At 36.0% G+C, this 14,265-nt stretch overlaps 1 protein-coding gene across 1 annotated transcript; it reads left to right on the top strand.

The window, feature by feature from the left end:
• Positions 1-470: 470 nt before the first annotated feature.
• On the top strand, positions 471-13,597 carry LOC137396828 (kynurenine formamidase-like). Its single transcript, XM_068083138.1, has 9 exons — positions 471-547; positions 991-1,093; positions 2,631-2,787; positions 5,050-5,217; positions 8,110-8,207; positions 8,375-8,459; positions 10,339-10,477; positions 11,928-12,032; positions 13,077-13,597. The coding sequence occupies exons 1-9, from the start codon at positions 524-526 to the stop codon at positions 13,122-13,124; spliced, it is 927 nt and encodes a 308-aa protein (XP_067939239.1). The 5' UTR covers positions 471-523; the 3' UTR covers positions 13,125-13,597.
• Positions 13,598-14,265: the final 668 nt, after the last annotated feature.

The raw sequence follows: 14,265 nt of genomic DNA, 5'->3' as shown, positions 1-14,265 counted from the left end.
AAACCACAACATGAGACCTTTTACAAAAGGAACATCTAATGATTTGACAATCTGACATTGTATGAAATTTTGGTCTTCATTTGAACAAGGCTCCAATTTTCTTTATGAAAGGCTTCCTGTTTGGTTTGGAAAATGTTCTTTCAAGTTTGACCAGAATATTACTAGATTACAATGAAGTATAATGCCAAATACAAATAATGTGCCCACCTACATCAGTGAAAGCTATGAACTACTCAATAAAATGGAGTCGTAATGGGTGCGTGTATAAATGAATATATCATAACTAAAGACATTATTCCTGATGTATAATGTGTGCTATTGTTCAGGTCTACATATTTGGGTACATCAATGGGTACATGTATAAATGAATATATCATTACTAAAGACATTATTCCTGATGTATAATGTGTGCTACTGTTCAGGTGTACATCTTTGTGTTGTCATTTCAGCCTTGAACTGTTTCTGTTGTAGAGACACAAACAGACTTGCTAAGGGTCTTGGTAACGGTAGGAAAGTCTTGGAGATGGATAAGCCATTAATTGATGAGGTGGGTAGTCACAACAAGAAACAGGGAATGTTGCTCCATATGAAGGATTGTACACCTTGGCATCTTAGTATTTTTCATGGCTAACGTTTCTGTAGATAATGGCATATATATAGAATCTGTTGCATGTTTTGTTCATGATAATGGCAGCTTATACTCTTTCAAAAAAACTAGAAATCAATGATCACATTCATCTCCCAATTTCATCTGTCAACTCCTTTTATTTGGAATGCTTTTGATGAATAATATTGTCTTTACTTCTTCCTTACTTCTAATAAATTAGCCTTTCAAGATATTAAAAAAAATTAATATTTCTTTTTGAGTTGAACTGCAAATTTGTGTCAAAAGTTGCTAGAAAATTCACAGAGAAATTTCGGGCTTATCATTGGATAGGCAGGTGTGGGCTAATATGACTGTATACACCTAAATATGGCTAGTTGTTACAGGCAGCAGAAGTGGAATACACTCCTAGCGGGTGGCCATGTCCTGACCACGTTGGCTGGACTCCAGCAGAGATCTTGCAAGAGTATCTCTCTGCATGTAAATCAGGTGGGATAAGACTTATACACGCCCCTCAGATCTGCTTAACGGATTTAAACTCATTAGTGATTGTCTATTCTGACTAAAACCATTTTGTCGGCTTTTTTTTATTTGCTTTTTTTGGCGGTCTATACAAGTAGAGGCTCCTTTTGTTTGCACTTTGTTCTCTATTTACGTATTTCATGTAAATGGTTGGTTAGATTCATAGCCGTTGGTCCATGTGGAAGTCGTCTTCTCCCAAAATTCAAAAGGGATGTTCACTTTGTCTTCTCTTTACTTTTACTCACTTGTAACAAGTAAACGCTGTAAAGGAATGTTTCTATGTAGAAGCCAGTTCTGAAAAAGTCACTTTTATTATACTCTTCATTGTTACCCATCTAATGAACCACCTTAAAGTTTAGATTTAGCTTTGTTTAGGCATTTCATCCTTTAGAGAGTTGTCTGTTCCTGTAGTTGCTAGTTTCCTTGTCAAGTATAACTTGTAGACTGGTTAATTCTTATCAAGATCCTTAACTTTGAACATATTTAAAGTGTCACCTGTCTGTATTCTGTTATAGTGCAATAGTATTATGTTATAGTGCAATATAGTATTCTGTTATAGTGCAATAGTATTTTGTTATAGTACAATAGTATTCTGTTATAGTGCAATAGTATTTTGTTATAGTGCAATAGTATTCTGTTATAGTGCAATAGTATTCTGTTATAGTGCAATAGTATTCTGTTATAGTGCAATAGTATTCTGTTATAGTGCAATAGTATTTTGTTATAGTACAATAGTATTCTGTTATAGTGCAATAGTATTCTGTTATAGTGCAATAGTATTCTGTTATAGTGCAATAGTATTCTGTTATAGTGCAATAGTATTCTGTTATAGTGCAATAGTATTTTGTTATAGTACAATAGTATTCTGTTATAGTGCAATAGTATTCTGTTATAGTGCAATAGTATTCTGTTATAGTGCAATAGTATTCTGTTATAGTGCAATAGTATTCTGTTACAGTGCAATAGTATTCTTTTATAGTGCAATAGTATTCTGTTATAGCGCAATAGTTATAGTGCATGGCATTTCCGGTAAATTAAATAATGTTTCTTGCTAAATGTCTGTTCTGAAGAAGGTAAATACCAACACTATGGCCTGTTTTACAAAGTTTAATGTTTTACAGAAGTAGTAGTGGTGATTTGAGTGCTATTCTTACAAACGATGGTTACAACTTCTTGGAGACTTACAATAAGTGAGAGCAACTCTTCAAAGATCGAGTTTTATGTCTACTCAGCTCATTGCAAGCAGAGGCTGTGTGTGTTTTTAAGAGCATTATCGTACAAACAGTGACTCTGTGATCGTGGCTGGACATTTCTGAGTCCAGTGACAAGGAAACCTAGACAAATGGAGACATGCCTAGTTGCAGAGGGGTTGCGCCTAGAGGAGTTGTGCCCTCGGACAGTTATTAATAGAGTTGTATTCATAGAGGTTTGTTTCAGCACTGATATCATCAGGCATAAGTAAAATGATTGTTGTTATTTCAGACTGCTATTTGTTGTATTCCAGGTGCTGACAAGGCTTACTCTTGCTTCTCTGATCAGCTGACTACCATAAGATACGGTGAGAGAGTCTATGAGGAGATAGATGTGATAGCTCCCGCTTCTACATCTGGGAGTTGCTCACTTTTTGCACTATTTCACGGAGGCTATTGGCAGGAGGGGCAGTAAGTAATATAGTCGTACCTCTACATACGAGCCTAATGCATTCTGGGACTCGTATGTCAATTCACTCGTGTCTCAAGGCACTATTTCCTATAAAAATTAACTAAATTTAAATTAATCCGTTACCATATTATGAAAAAAACCATAAAACAGAATATTACAGCGGAAGACATGTTTTTAATTGTTGCAATTCAGTACTTACGCTAACAAACTAACAAATATCTATTTAGTTGTTAAATTGTGCAATAAACTGTAACATCCCTATACATGTACACTACTGTAGGTTTTTACCTTCGAGACAGATGTAGTGGCAAACGGCGGTCTGAGAGAGACTTGACAGCGCAACGTCTGGTATACCAAAGTTTGGTGACTCTAAGTTACAAAAACTTTGAATTTAACTTGAATGAGTTTAGCTTACTAAACACACACTTGAAACTAAGTTGTAATCTTTTTCTAAACTTTAATTTTTTAATATCCTGGTTTGGCACTTTTTGCCTCGCTTTTGCTATAACTTTTAGCTAACCTTTCAAAAACTTGTTTCAAATTGATTTGAGAAGAAAGATTGAGCGATGCTGTTCTCGAAAGCGCACTCTCACATATTTGGCCATATGGTGGCCGTCGAGAACCAGCTCGTATCTCAAGGAAAAACTTGCTGGAAATCCTGCTCATATCTTGATTGTCTCGAATGTGGGGCCGCTCGTAGGTAGAGGTGTGACTGTATGCACATCAGTGCTTGCCTTGTCTTTTTGCAGTATTTCTTTAGGCATTTCACCTCGCTGAAAATACTATAGTATTTATTTCTGCATCTCAAAGATGAACTATGGTGTCTGCTTAGCAGAAACTGTATGTGTTTTTTAAGAGCACAAATATTGACTTTGTGATTATAGCTAGACATGTCTGAGTCCAGTATCAAAAACCTCGACGGAGGAAAGTAGACCTGTCCAGTTGCAGGGAGCGATCGTTGGATGTCATTCCTGTCACTATCGGTCATTTTTTTAATAATTGAACCCTAACCTGTTGTTCCTATTATGAGTCCATACTTTGCACTGCCATTCCTGAGTTGTGCTTTGTGTCACATGTTAGCCTTGTGTCACATGTTCGCTCTTGTGTCACATGTTAGCCCTTGTGTCACATGTTAGCCCTTGTGTCACACGTTAGCCCTTGTGTCACATGTTAGCCCTTGTGTCACATGTTCGCTCTTGTGTCACATGTTAGCCCTTGTGTCACATGTTAGCCCTTGTGTCACACGTTAGCCCTTGTGTCACATGTTAGCCCTTGTGTCACATGGTTAGCCTGTTAGCCCTTCGCACTATCTCATAGCATGATTGGGCAAGTTGGACTTATAGAGCTCTGTGTTTTCTGAAATGTACCATTGTCGTGCTTTTGCGTACAAAGTCTTCTAACTTCTGCTTTGTGATTCAGACTTGACCATATAAGGTCAGTTTTGAATAAAGATGTTACTAGCGAACGGTGTTGGGATGGTAGTAATTACAATTGAATGAAAATAATAATTAATTGGTAGTTTAAAATTGCATGAATGATTAAAATAATTAATCCTTGGTTTATAAACTTGCATTAATAATTGAATTAATAAATTATTTTATGTTAGAATTCCATTGAGCATTAAATTACCAAATTAATTTGTCAACTAAGTTTGTCAATTCTCAAGTACCAGATATCCACAGTATGATGATTATATTTTGTACTGACCTAAACACGCACTCATATATTTTATACTGACCTAAAGATGTACTCAACAATTATATTGCTTATTCTTTTTATCTTTTGTCAAAAGAGATAAGATGTATACCCAAACAGTAGTTTCAAGTCTTGTGTAAATCTTTGTTTTTGCATTTATGACATCACCTTACCATGCCATGTTATTTATTGATTTATTTCTTCTGGTAGCACCATATAGGTATTGTGAAAACCTATATTACTCATTAAATAGTCAACCATTTGGGAAAAAATGGGTTAATAATTGAATTATTAAGTTATTTGCAAAAAACTGCATTAATCAATAAATTTGGAATTTAAATCTAAAGTTTTGTTTTAAATTAAATTGCTAATAAATAATTTAATGATTATTTAATGGAATTATTATTGCATACTATTGATTGACCACAACTCTGCTAGTGGCATCTTTCACTCCATATCACAAATCGGGCTCAGCTTCCTGACAATGGCATTACAAAAGTTCTGTTCAAACAGGGGAGATAACTTCTTTATAGTTCTTCTTGTGTTTTACATCCGAAAGATTTTAGTTTTAGGGCAAACTCAATGCACTTGGCACACCCTGTCATCGCTGCTGGGCACTACTTTGCCGGGATTGGCTACTTGGACATAGAGCAGCTGACTCTGGATGATATCATTACGCAAGCTGTAGACGCTGTCAACCAACTAGCAGAATACGCTTCAGACCATCAGATCAGGTATTTGGTTATTTCAGCAGGGACTGGTGTCTGGTTCAATTTCAGACAATTCTATCTTGATTAATTGAGGACATAACCCCAAATGTATTTGTTTAGTATCTGTCAGTGGACTGTGTAGGCAGATGAAATGCAGATGAATCTGTAGAGAAATGGTTAGATAACTCCTCATATGCCTCTGCTCTGTGTGTAAAATTTTACCAGTTTGCTCATGCTACCGCATATACGGCTTCAATAAGCATTCTACAAGAACTTAAACTATCAGCTAGCTGTGATAGCCAATAAGCCGACATTTCATAAATGGGGTAACTCCTAAAATCAACCTTGGTCATTATTCCAATAAAATTTCAAATATAGCTTCAGATACATTTCTATAGATGTTTCAAATGATTTAACGATAGGCTGGTTAAAGTTTGTCCCATTGTTTTTCTCTAAATGCTTGGCAAACATATAAGCATCCGATGCTAGTGAGACCGCATCTTTATCACTTACTAGCTGTGCTTTCCGGCGTTGCCCGGGTATTAAAAGTCAGCTTATAAACAATGAGAAGTCATGGAAGTTGTCTGCCATTTGCTATTAGCCTGGCACATTGCCAATGGAAAATTTCAGTAAGCTTACTAATAATAGCTAGGACTTCTAATGACAGTACGCAATGACTTTGCTTCATGGTATTTCCTCCCATATAGCGACATACCTATATGGCCTAGCGAGTCTTTCAATCTCTGTGGCTGAATCGGTACGGCATTGGACTGGTGAATGGGAGGGTCCGAGATCAAATCTTTTCCGGTACGAATTCTTTGTTCCAAAGTTTTAATAGCCATAGCTGAAGGGACACACACACATACATATACACTAACTTTGAGAAATCAAAGTTCTTCCTGACAGTCAGATCACCTAAAACAACAAGTGAAATCTCAAATGATGGAAAAATATCTATACTTTGTAATAAAATCTTTGAAAATTTGCCGATAGCGACCCTTTAAATAAAACGTTTGCCATTTGAAAATAGTAAGAATGTCGTGAAATAAATTTCTGTTTTATTTTCAATATTTCTTCATTTAAAACAGTTCCTTCACACTCCAGCGACTACAGGGTTTGATGCATCCTTCGCCATAGCAGAAGTTGTTTCAACTCAACCAGTTGTCAGTCATATAGCTGTACACAGCGCACTCTATTCAGTCTCATAGTTTTATGATTTTACTAGTTACAATCATGTCTCAGTACCACAGCCAGTGTTGGTTCCAGTACCAATATGTTCCTTAATAGTCTGCAAGCATTTCTGCTTATTCTAGTTGGCAGCATTGCGGAGCAGCACTATTTGGCAGCATTGCAGAACAGCACTAGTTGGCAGCATTGTGGAGCAGCACTAGGGTCTCCATCTGAAAGATCAGCACAGGGTCATCATCTGAAAGCAACTGTTAAAATGCACCGCAGCGGCTTTTCTCACAGTTGAAAGTAAAGATTTTACTTGTTCAGGTTTGCTAAGCTGAACTCCTAAGACTCAGCGAAGGTCACTCGAAGGTCACTGAACTAGGTCTTAGTTCACGAGGCGCGCTATCGAGGTTTAAACAATAACTTGATCGGTCAGTGGTTTGATACAAATAGTAAAATTAAGTTAATTATTAACAGGTTGAAATTTTTGGACAATTTGTTACAAAGATATTTTTTATAATGTTGTTAGTTATTGTTTTTGGGTTTTTGTTACATTAATACACTCAGACTTACGCATTGGTGTTCATATTAAAATATCCAATGTTAAATTTGAACACTCAGTTATCTAATCCAAACAGAACACTAAATTTTACTACATGAATGCAATGCAGCTATGAAAGAGGTACATCAGAAATGCAGATTGACTGCTTTGATTTAATATTCACGCTCTCCATGTGTGTGTAAAGTGGTTTGTGTCTGCAGTTACATGTACAATTCGTGTTGAGAGTGCAAACTATTCGTATGGTGATGCTGTGGCATCACAATCACGGACAGAACAGTCAGGGATTGTTTGGTTAAATTGTTGAATTTGATAAGTTTTCAGAGTTGTGAATAACTTTGATGGTCATGTGATGCTGCATGGTTTGGTAATTTTTTAATTCTATGATAGAATCCAAATATCTTGGTAGGTGATTTCATCTGCACATCACACCGCTTGGCTCTGTCAAACATCAAATACGTGTATAACTATTGACTGTATTTTTTTCTAAGTCTAAGAGTTTTGATCCTTTGATGTTTATCAAGTCCTTTTAGATTCTTTGCTATTCAGCTATCAGTGTCAATTCATGTTAGGATCCTTGATATTCAGCTATCAGTGTCAAGTCATGTTATGATCCTTGATATTCATCTATCAGTGTCAAGTCATATTAGGATCCTTGATATTCATCTATCAGTGTCAAGTCATGTTAGGATCCTTGATATTCAGCTATCAGTGTCAAGTCATGTTAGGATCCTTGATATTCATCTATCAGTGTCAAGTCATGTTAGGATCCTTGATATTCAGCTATCAGTGTCAATTCATGTTAGGATCCTTGATATTCATCTATCAGTGTCAAGTGATGTTAGGATCTTTGATATTCATCTATCAGTGTCAAGTCATGTTAGGATCCTTGATATTCATCTATCAGTGTCAAGTCATGTTAGGATCCTTGATATTCAGCTATCAGTGTCAAGTCATGTTAGGATCCTTGATATTCATCTATCAGTGTCAAGTCATGTTAGGATCCTTGATATTCAGCTATCAGTGTCAATTCATGTTAGGATCCTTGATATTCATCTATCAGTGTCAAGTGATGTTAGGATCTTTGATATTCATCTATCAGTGTCATGTCATGTTAGGAACTCTCTAACAGTTATCAGTAAACATGAAAAACAGCAATCAATGTGTTGCTTTCTCTTTGGCAGCTCTATAGTGCTATCAGGTCACAGTGCAGGAGCTCATCTTGTTGTCATGTTGGCCATAGACAACAGACTCAATCCTAAGGCTAGGCAGCTGATCAAAGGTAAGTGGCATTTAACTTGACCCATATATTAAAACCTGGGCGAGTTAAAGTTCAGAGTTTACACTTTGTTTTTGTTGTACCTTGTTTTGTTGTTTCATGCGCACACCCATTTTAACAACCTTAATTCTACTTTTGGGTTCCATCTACGGTTGGGGTTTGTGTTACAGGAATGGCTCTCTTGTCGGGTGTATTTGATGTAACCAACCTACTGAAGACTTCAATTAATATACCAAAGCTGGCTTTAGGAGATTCGTAAGTTACACACTTATGTTTATATTGCTTGATATCAGTTTTTGTCATATATCTGTAGTGGTTTTTGTCACTTCCTGTCAAATATCTGTAGTGGTTCTTGTCACTTCCTGTCATATATCCACAGTGCTTATTGTCACTTTCTGTCATATATCCACACTGCTTCTTGTCACTTCCTGTCATATCTGCAGCATAATACATCCTGATTTGTATTTGCAGCATACCTCTTCCTATAGAAACACTTCTTGTCATATATTAATTGATGTGTTACTCTGTCTCATTTATACGTTCTGTGCTTCTCGCTTTATTTGCTTCTCCATTTTTTCGTGTTTGTCCTTTCAGTCTCAGTTGTCTGATAAATCCATTTTTATCATATCTTCATTATAATATGCCACTTTTTATGTTTTCATTATTTTATATCACTTCCTGACATTTGTTCATTATATAACTTCTTATAACATTATGTAACTTTCTGTCATGTTTTCATTATACTTGTACCACTTCCTGTCTCTATGATGCTCACTGAGTTGCCATTTGAAACTCATCGCTATTCTCAGTAAGTAAGTCATAAAACACTACTGAGTCTCTCATTGACATCACGTGTTTGTATTTTTATCTGTTCAACAGTTTTGAAACAAAGTGCATTTGTAATAAACCTCTATTGTAATGGGTTCAGATTGCACCAGAAAACTTTTCAAAGTAACTCAAAAATATTTTTCGGTGTGACTTGCTAAAGAAGTACAAATGCTAAACTGTGTTTTCATGGTAATCGTGGTTTGAATGGATTTGTCTGCAAGTAGCTATTTATGATGAATACTGAACGTATCTTAAATAACAGCAGGTAATAATAATAATAATAACAGGCGCACAGTTTAAAGGCTGGTCAAACTTATCTATTGGCTGGTTAAAGATTGTTTAGCACTTTAGCCCGGGTCATCACAATTATCAAGTACCATTAAATATCGACATAAACAAAAAGAAACCTAAAATACAAAATGTACAATTGCGCTAAAGATAACATTACACTTACATGTAAGTTCAAACATGATGTTTAAAATGTTTCTAGACATTGCCGTTTTGTAATTGCAATCAAAACGCTGATAAAGTGAAGATGTATTATGAGCAATAATAACAACATTTAAACTAAGTTAGTCAAGTGTAATTAGACTTCATTAGACTTGTAATTAGACTTAACCAGCTATTTCTATCATCAGACTATTTCTATCATCAGCTCTACCTTCAGTCTTGTATTTCCTAACTAATGGCTCCAAACGTATGATTCCCAAAATGTTTCTTCACAAATTCTTATGCATCATCCTTATGCATTAGTAGCATCTTTGTTTATTCTACTGAAATGCTAACGGCGTTTTTCCACTTTCATAAATAATTTTGCAAGTTCGAATAGCCATTCATAACGACCAGCGCCTCTGCAGCGATTAATCTGACTTTACTAGAGCTGTGTGTTGGCTATCCGCCAGTCTCATTATTCATTATTATTATTATATTAAAATGATCTGCTTACATTTTGGCGGGGTCAAGAGATTCACAGCTTTTTTTGCTGATGATGTTTGGCGTTTCCGTATTGCATCAAAACGGTTTAGATTCAAAGAAGATTATCCAATGGAAGAAGAGTTAATGTTTTGTTCTCGGTGCCTGTAGCTCCTGAAAAGTGTCCAGAATCCATCAGCTCTTATACTGTTGCTGGATCAGCGGGTGAGAAGATGGTTGAAAACTTATGCTAGTTAGCAAGTGTTATAAAACAAAGCTGTTATCATATTCCTCCAACTCTACATGGAACAGTGAGTGTTTCGAAGGAAGTCCTTACGCCTTATTGTAGGCAAATCAGATAATGACTAAAGTCACTACTCTGTGTCTCCTACAGATTGAGTGCGCAGAGAGTGAGTCCCCTCTACAGGTTACCGGTTGATCCAATCCTCTTCCTTCACCCTCCAAGCATTCTCATAGCTTATGGCCAAGTGGAGAGTCCTTCGTTCAGGAATGAGTCCATTAATCTGCACAAGGTTCTCTTGTTTTCTGGTCATCGCCAAACATTTTATTTCATATTTTTATTATATTTTTTATTCATATTCTTATTTTTATTTTATATTTCATTTTTATGGCTGCCAATAGAAATTCAAAAATCTATCCTATTTCCTTCATTAGAAAAAGAAAAATGTGTGGTTATAATATGTAGCCAATAAGCCAGGGATAGAGGTACCAGCTCTATATACTAGCTATATGTTAGGGATAGGTATACCATCTCTATATACATACATACATATACACATATATACATATATATACATATACATACACATATATATAGCAGTGTTTGTTGTCTAGTTATAGCAATTAGGTCTAAGGAATGAAAAGTTCTCTTCGCACTAGATTTGAACTTACATCTTCCAGGTTTGCAAGCAGACGTTTTAACCACTAGGCCAATCAGCTGGATTGCTGTACAATGGAATAATTATTGTCATATTTATTACATCAAGTAAATTACACATACTGACGTTGTGTAGTATGTGACATCACTTGTAAAGGCGATGTAGGCACACATAAGGCGATATGTAGCGCGATATCGCCCAGCAAGTTGATGCTGAGCAATAACACTAGACTTTCCCTATCAGGACTTTATCACGTGTGGGGTGCATTTTGGCTGGTTGGTTTTCTCTGAATGCTTTGCTCTGGCTCCTATTTTTGCGTCAATGTTTACCAACATTCAACATTTTGCTATTTTGTTACGATTAAAACTAACGCTGAAGTGTTCATAGATGTAATGGGAGCACAACCAGTCATGTACGACACAACACACAAGAATTACAAAGAACACAATTGAAAACCGACATTTGCAAGTCAATGGTTGCGAAATTTGACTATTTTGAGAATGATACATATTTATTATATTAAAAATTAATAACTACTATAAAATAAATTTTGTAAAAAGTTCGCTAATTATTATCATTAAAAGTACAAGAATTATTTTTTTCTTCATATCTTCTTGTAGTGTTTAGCTTGTGACTGTGAGATAGGCCTAATAACAAAAGCAGAAGTTGTTTACGGCATTGTCTAGAGGGCACCATATTTACTTAAATTTATTAACAAAGAAACAGGTGATACAAAGTTTATTGTCTGTTTGTGAGTTTGTCCGCGTTATTGCTCGCCAGTGAATTGCCCAAGGCACACGCCAACGATATCTCCGCGCTTCTCATGACTCACATGACAACATCACCTAGTGTGCTTGCACTAACGATGATTACCAGCTGGCTTCACAGCTTTTATTATAATTAAAATTTAGTTATGTTACTAGCCTAAGTTACACAAATTAGCCAATTTGCTAGTTTTGCCATTGGCTAATCATTCAACTTAACCAATGGCAACTACATTACCTGTCACTATGTATAAACTGCTTTTTATTACCCATACAATGCCATGCCGGACATTCAGATAGTATATGATGTATATTGGCAGCTTCTTGAGAAATTGGGGATGACGAGCATTCTTTTCGTCTGTCCTGAAAAAGATCATTTCACATCTTACACCGATGCTCAGAACCCATCCGATTCCTTGGCTACGGTAAGGTATAGTCTTCTAATCAGTGTTACACTCATACCGTTATACCCAGGGTTGATACTCCTCCCAAAAGGCCCATTAGACTCAGCCCAAAATCATGTCTTACAAGAGTTTTCAAGCTATGGGGCACTGTCAATGAATTTGCTACTTTAGGGGAGGTTTTCACAGTCAAGCCAGTGAAAAGGCCCATGTTTCTCATACCTTTCTTCACACTGTTCAATGGGGGGCGTGGATTTTGAGCGCCCCATAGGGAACTCCCAGTGTTTAGGGGATGTATTTCAAATTGACCAACCAGGTGATTTGGGGTACAATATCCAAGTCTGGGCCTAGCCAGGTGGTTGTTTCTTTCAGACTTTCAACCCTGGTATTTGATGACTGCATGTATTTTCATTTTCTTCTCGCATATAGATTGCATGATTTTTGACGCACATGCGCTTAGCTGACAAACCAGTGCAGACTATGTAGTATTTGATGAAAGATTACAAATTGAAACTTTTTTCTGAGAGTTTTTTTTCTGCCTCTCTTCTATCTGTGAGTTGTCTACCTCCCTCATAACTGAGAGTTGTCTACCTCCCTCCAATTGGAGAGGTGACTACCTTCCTACCATCTGAAAGTTGTCTACCTCCTATCTGAAAACATACATCTGAACGCTAGATTCTTTCTGCCGAACACGGTGAAATACGTAAGCCGCTTAACTAAGGTTTTAATACCTTGTAATACAGAAAGTAGTGTCTCTGGCCAGACGTATTCGACAAACAAATTAACTAAACAGATTTTTGCTCCAACACAAATTACCATTCTGATGAAAATGACACTGGTCAGCAGGTGCATATCATAGTAGTTACCTGTATGTGTAATAATCAAACAATCACATAATGTCTCATTGTTGGAATGTTTTTCGTGGCATCTTTTTATTTTCATGCTTTCCTCTGCCTCAGTCTGTGGAGTTGTCTTTCTGCTTTTTCCTTATTTTTATATTCGCTCTCTGCTTCGACACGTATCGTTTAATTATTTTAGCAATCATAGTTTCTGTATTTTGATTTACAGGAACTTGTCGCCATGTTAAATTCTTTAACCCTCTCATCAACTAACTGAAGGGTGGAATCAACCAGATGGCTAGGATTTATACTTGCTATTTGTACTTCTGAGTATGTTTTACTATATTATATGTTGTATTGCATACACACAGAATATATGCACATATTCGTATTTACGATCAACCGCTTTTTGAGCTGTGATCTGTTCATACTCACAGGTCCTTTTTGTTTATCCATTTCACTGACAATCTACTAGTTATTTAATTGTTATTGAAGGTTACATATCATCTTATCTATTTTATATACTGCACTGTTGTTTGTATCATATATTGATGGCCATGGCCGACTAGTTATATGATTATGCTGTACAATGTACATAAAGAATTATATGAATGTCTTTATTTAAGTCTATGAAATTATACTATTTTAATGTGAAGTATATGTAATAAAGCAATTCCATTTAATTTTAATATTTAAGATAACAATTATATGCATGATAAAAGTGTATATTTGAGGTGAGCCATGCTCAAATTCAGCTGTTTCATAATACAATTATATTATAAGAGGACAACTACAAATGATTCGGGGTGAAAAGAAACTGCAAAACAAAAGTTCATTGTTATAAAAGAAATGTCAATTTCAGATCAATTGATCAATTCAGATACCAATTTCAGAGAGTTTAAGCCGCGCAACTACAAATACAATCCAAACTCCAAATAAAGGAAAACGCATCTACAATTTTATCTACTTCTATATATTTACTGTCACTAGGTGAATTCCCGGTGTTGACTGGGTAATGAAAAACAGCTTATAAATGATGGCAGGTAATGTAGTTGCCATTAGTTAATTTGAGTAAGCTAGTATACATATGCTAAGCTTACTAATAAGAGCAGTGAGAGCAAGCTTTAGTGACGTTTCGCATAACACAGTGTTGTTATGCGTATTTTAACCCTGGATAATGACTATCTGCCCAGTGAATCCATTGTATCCTGTGTAGCATAGAGGGTAAGCTTGTCGCCTAATGAACAGGAAGTTCCGAGATCAAACCCTCTGCAATATGGATTCTTTGTTGCTAGATATTAATCGCTATAACTGGACACAGGTATGACAGCAAAAAGACCAACAAACACTGAGATTTATATACATAAACAAACTAGCTGTGCCACCCGGCGTTGTCTGTGAAATAGAAGTCTTGAAAC

Source organism: Watersipora subatra, chromosome 5 (genome assembly GCF_963576615.1).
Source record: "Watersipora subatra chromosome 5, tzWatSuba1.1, whole genome shotgun sequence".
Lineage (NCBI taxonomy): Eukaryota > Metazoa > Bryozoa > Gymnolaemata > Cheilostomatida > Watersiporidae > Watersipora > Watersipora subatra.
The sequence above is the reverse complement of the archived record's forward strand: the minus strand, read 5'-3'. Positions and strand labels throughout refer to the sequence as shown.

Bases quoted from the DNA above. Each gene is read 5' to 3' on its own strand.
- LOC137396828 (XM_068083138.1), top strand. From the start codon at position 524: ATGGATAAGCCATTAATTGATGAG. The intron at 5,218-8,109 runs GTATTTGGTTAT...TCTCTTTGGCAG, and splicing joins GCTTCAGACCATCAGATCAG to CTCTATAGTGCTATCAGGTC. The intron at 10,478-11,927 runs GTTCTCTTGTTT...GTATATTGGCAG, and splicing joins AGTCCATTAATCTGCACAAG to CTTCTTGAGAAATTGGGGAT.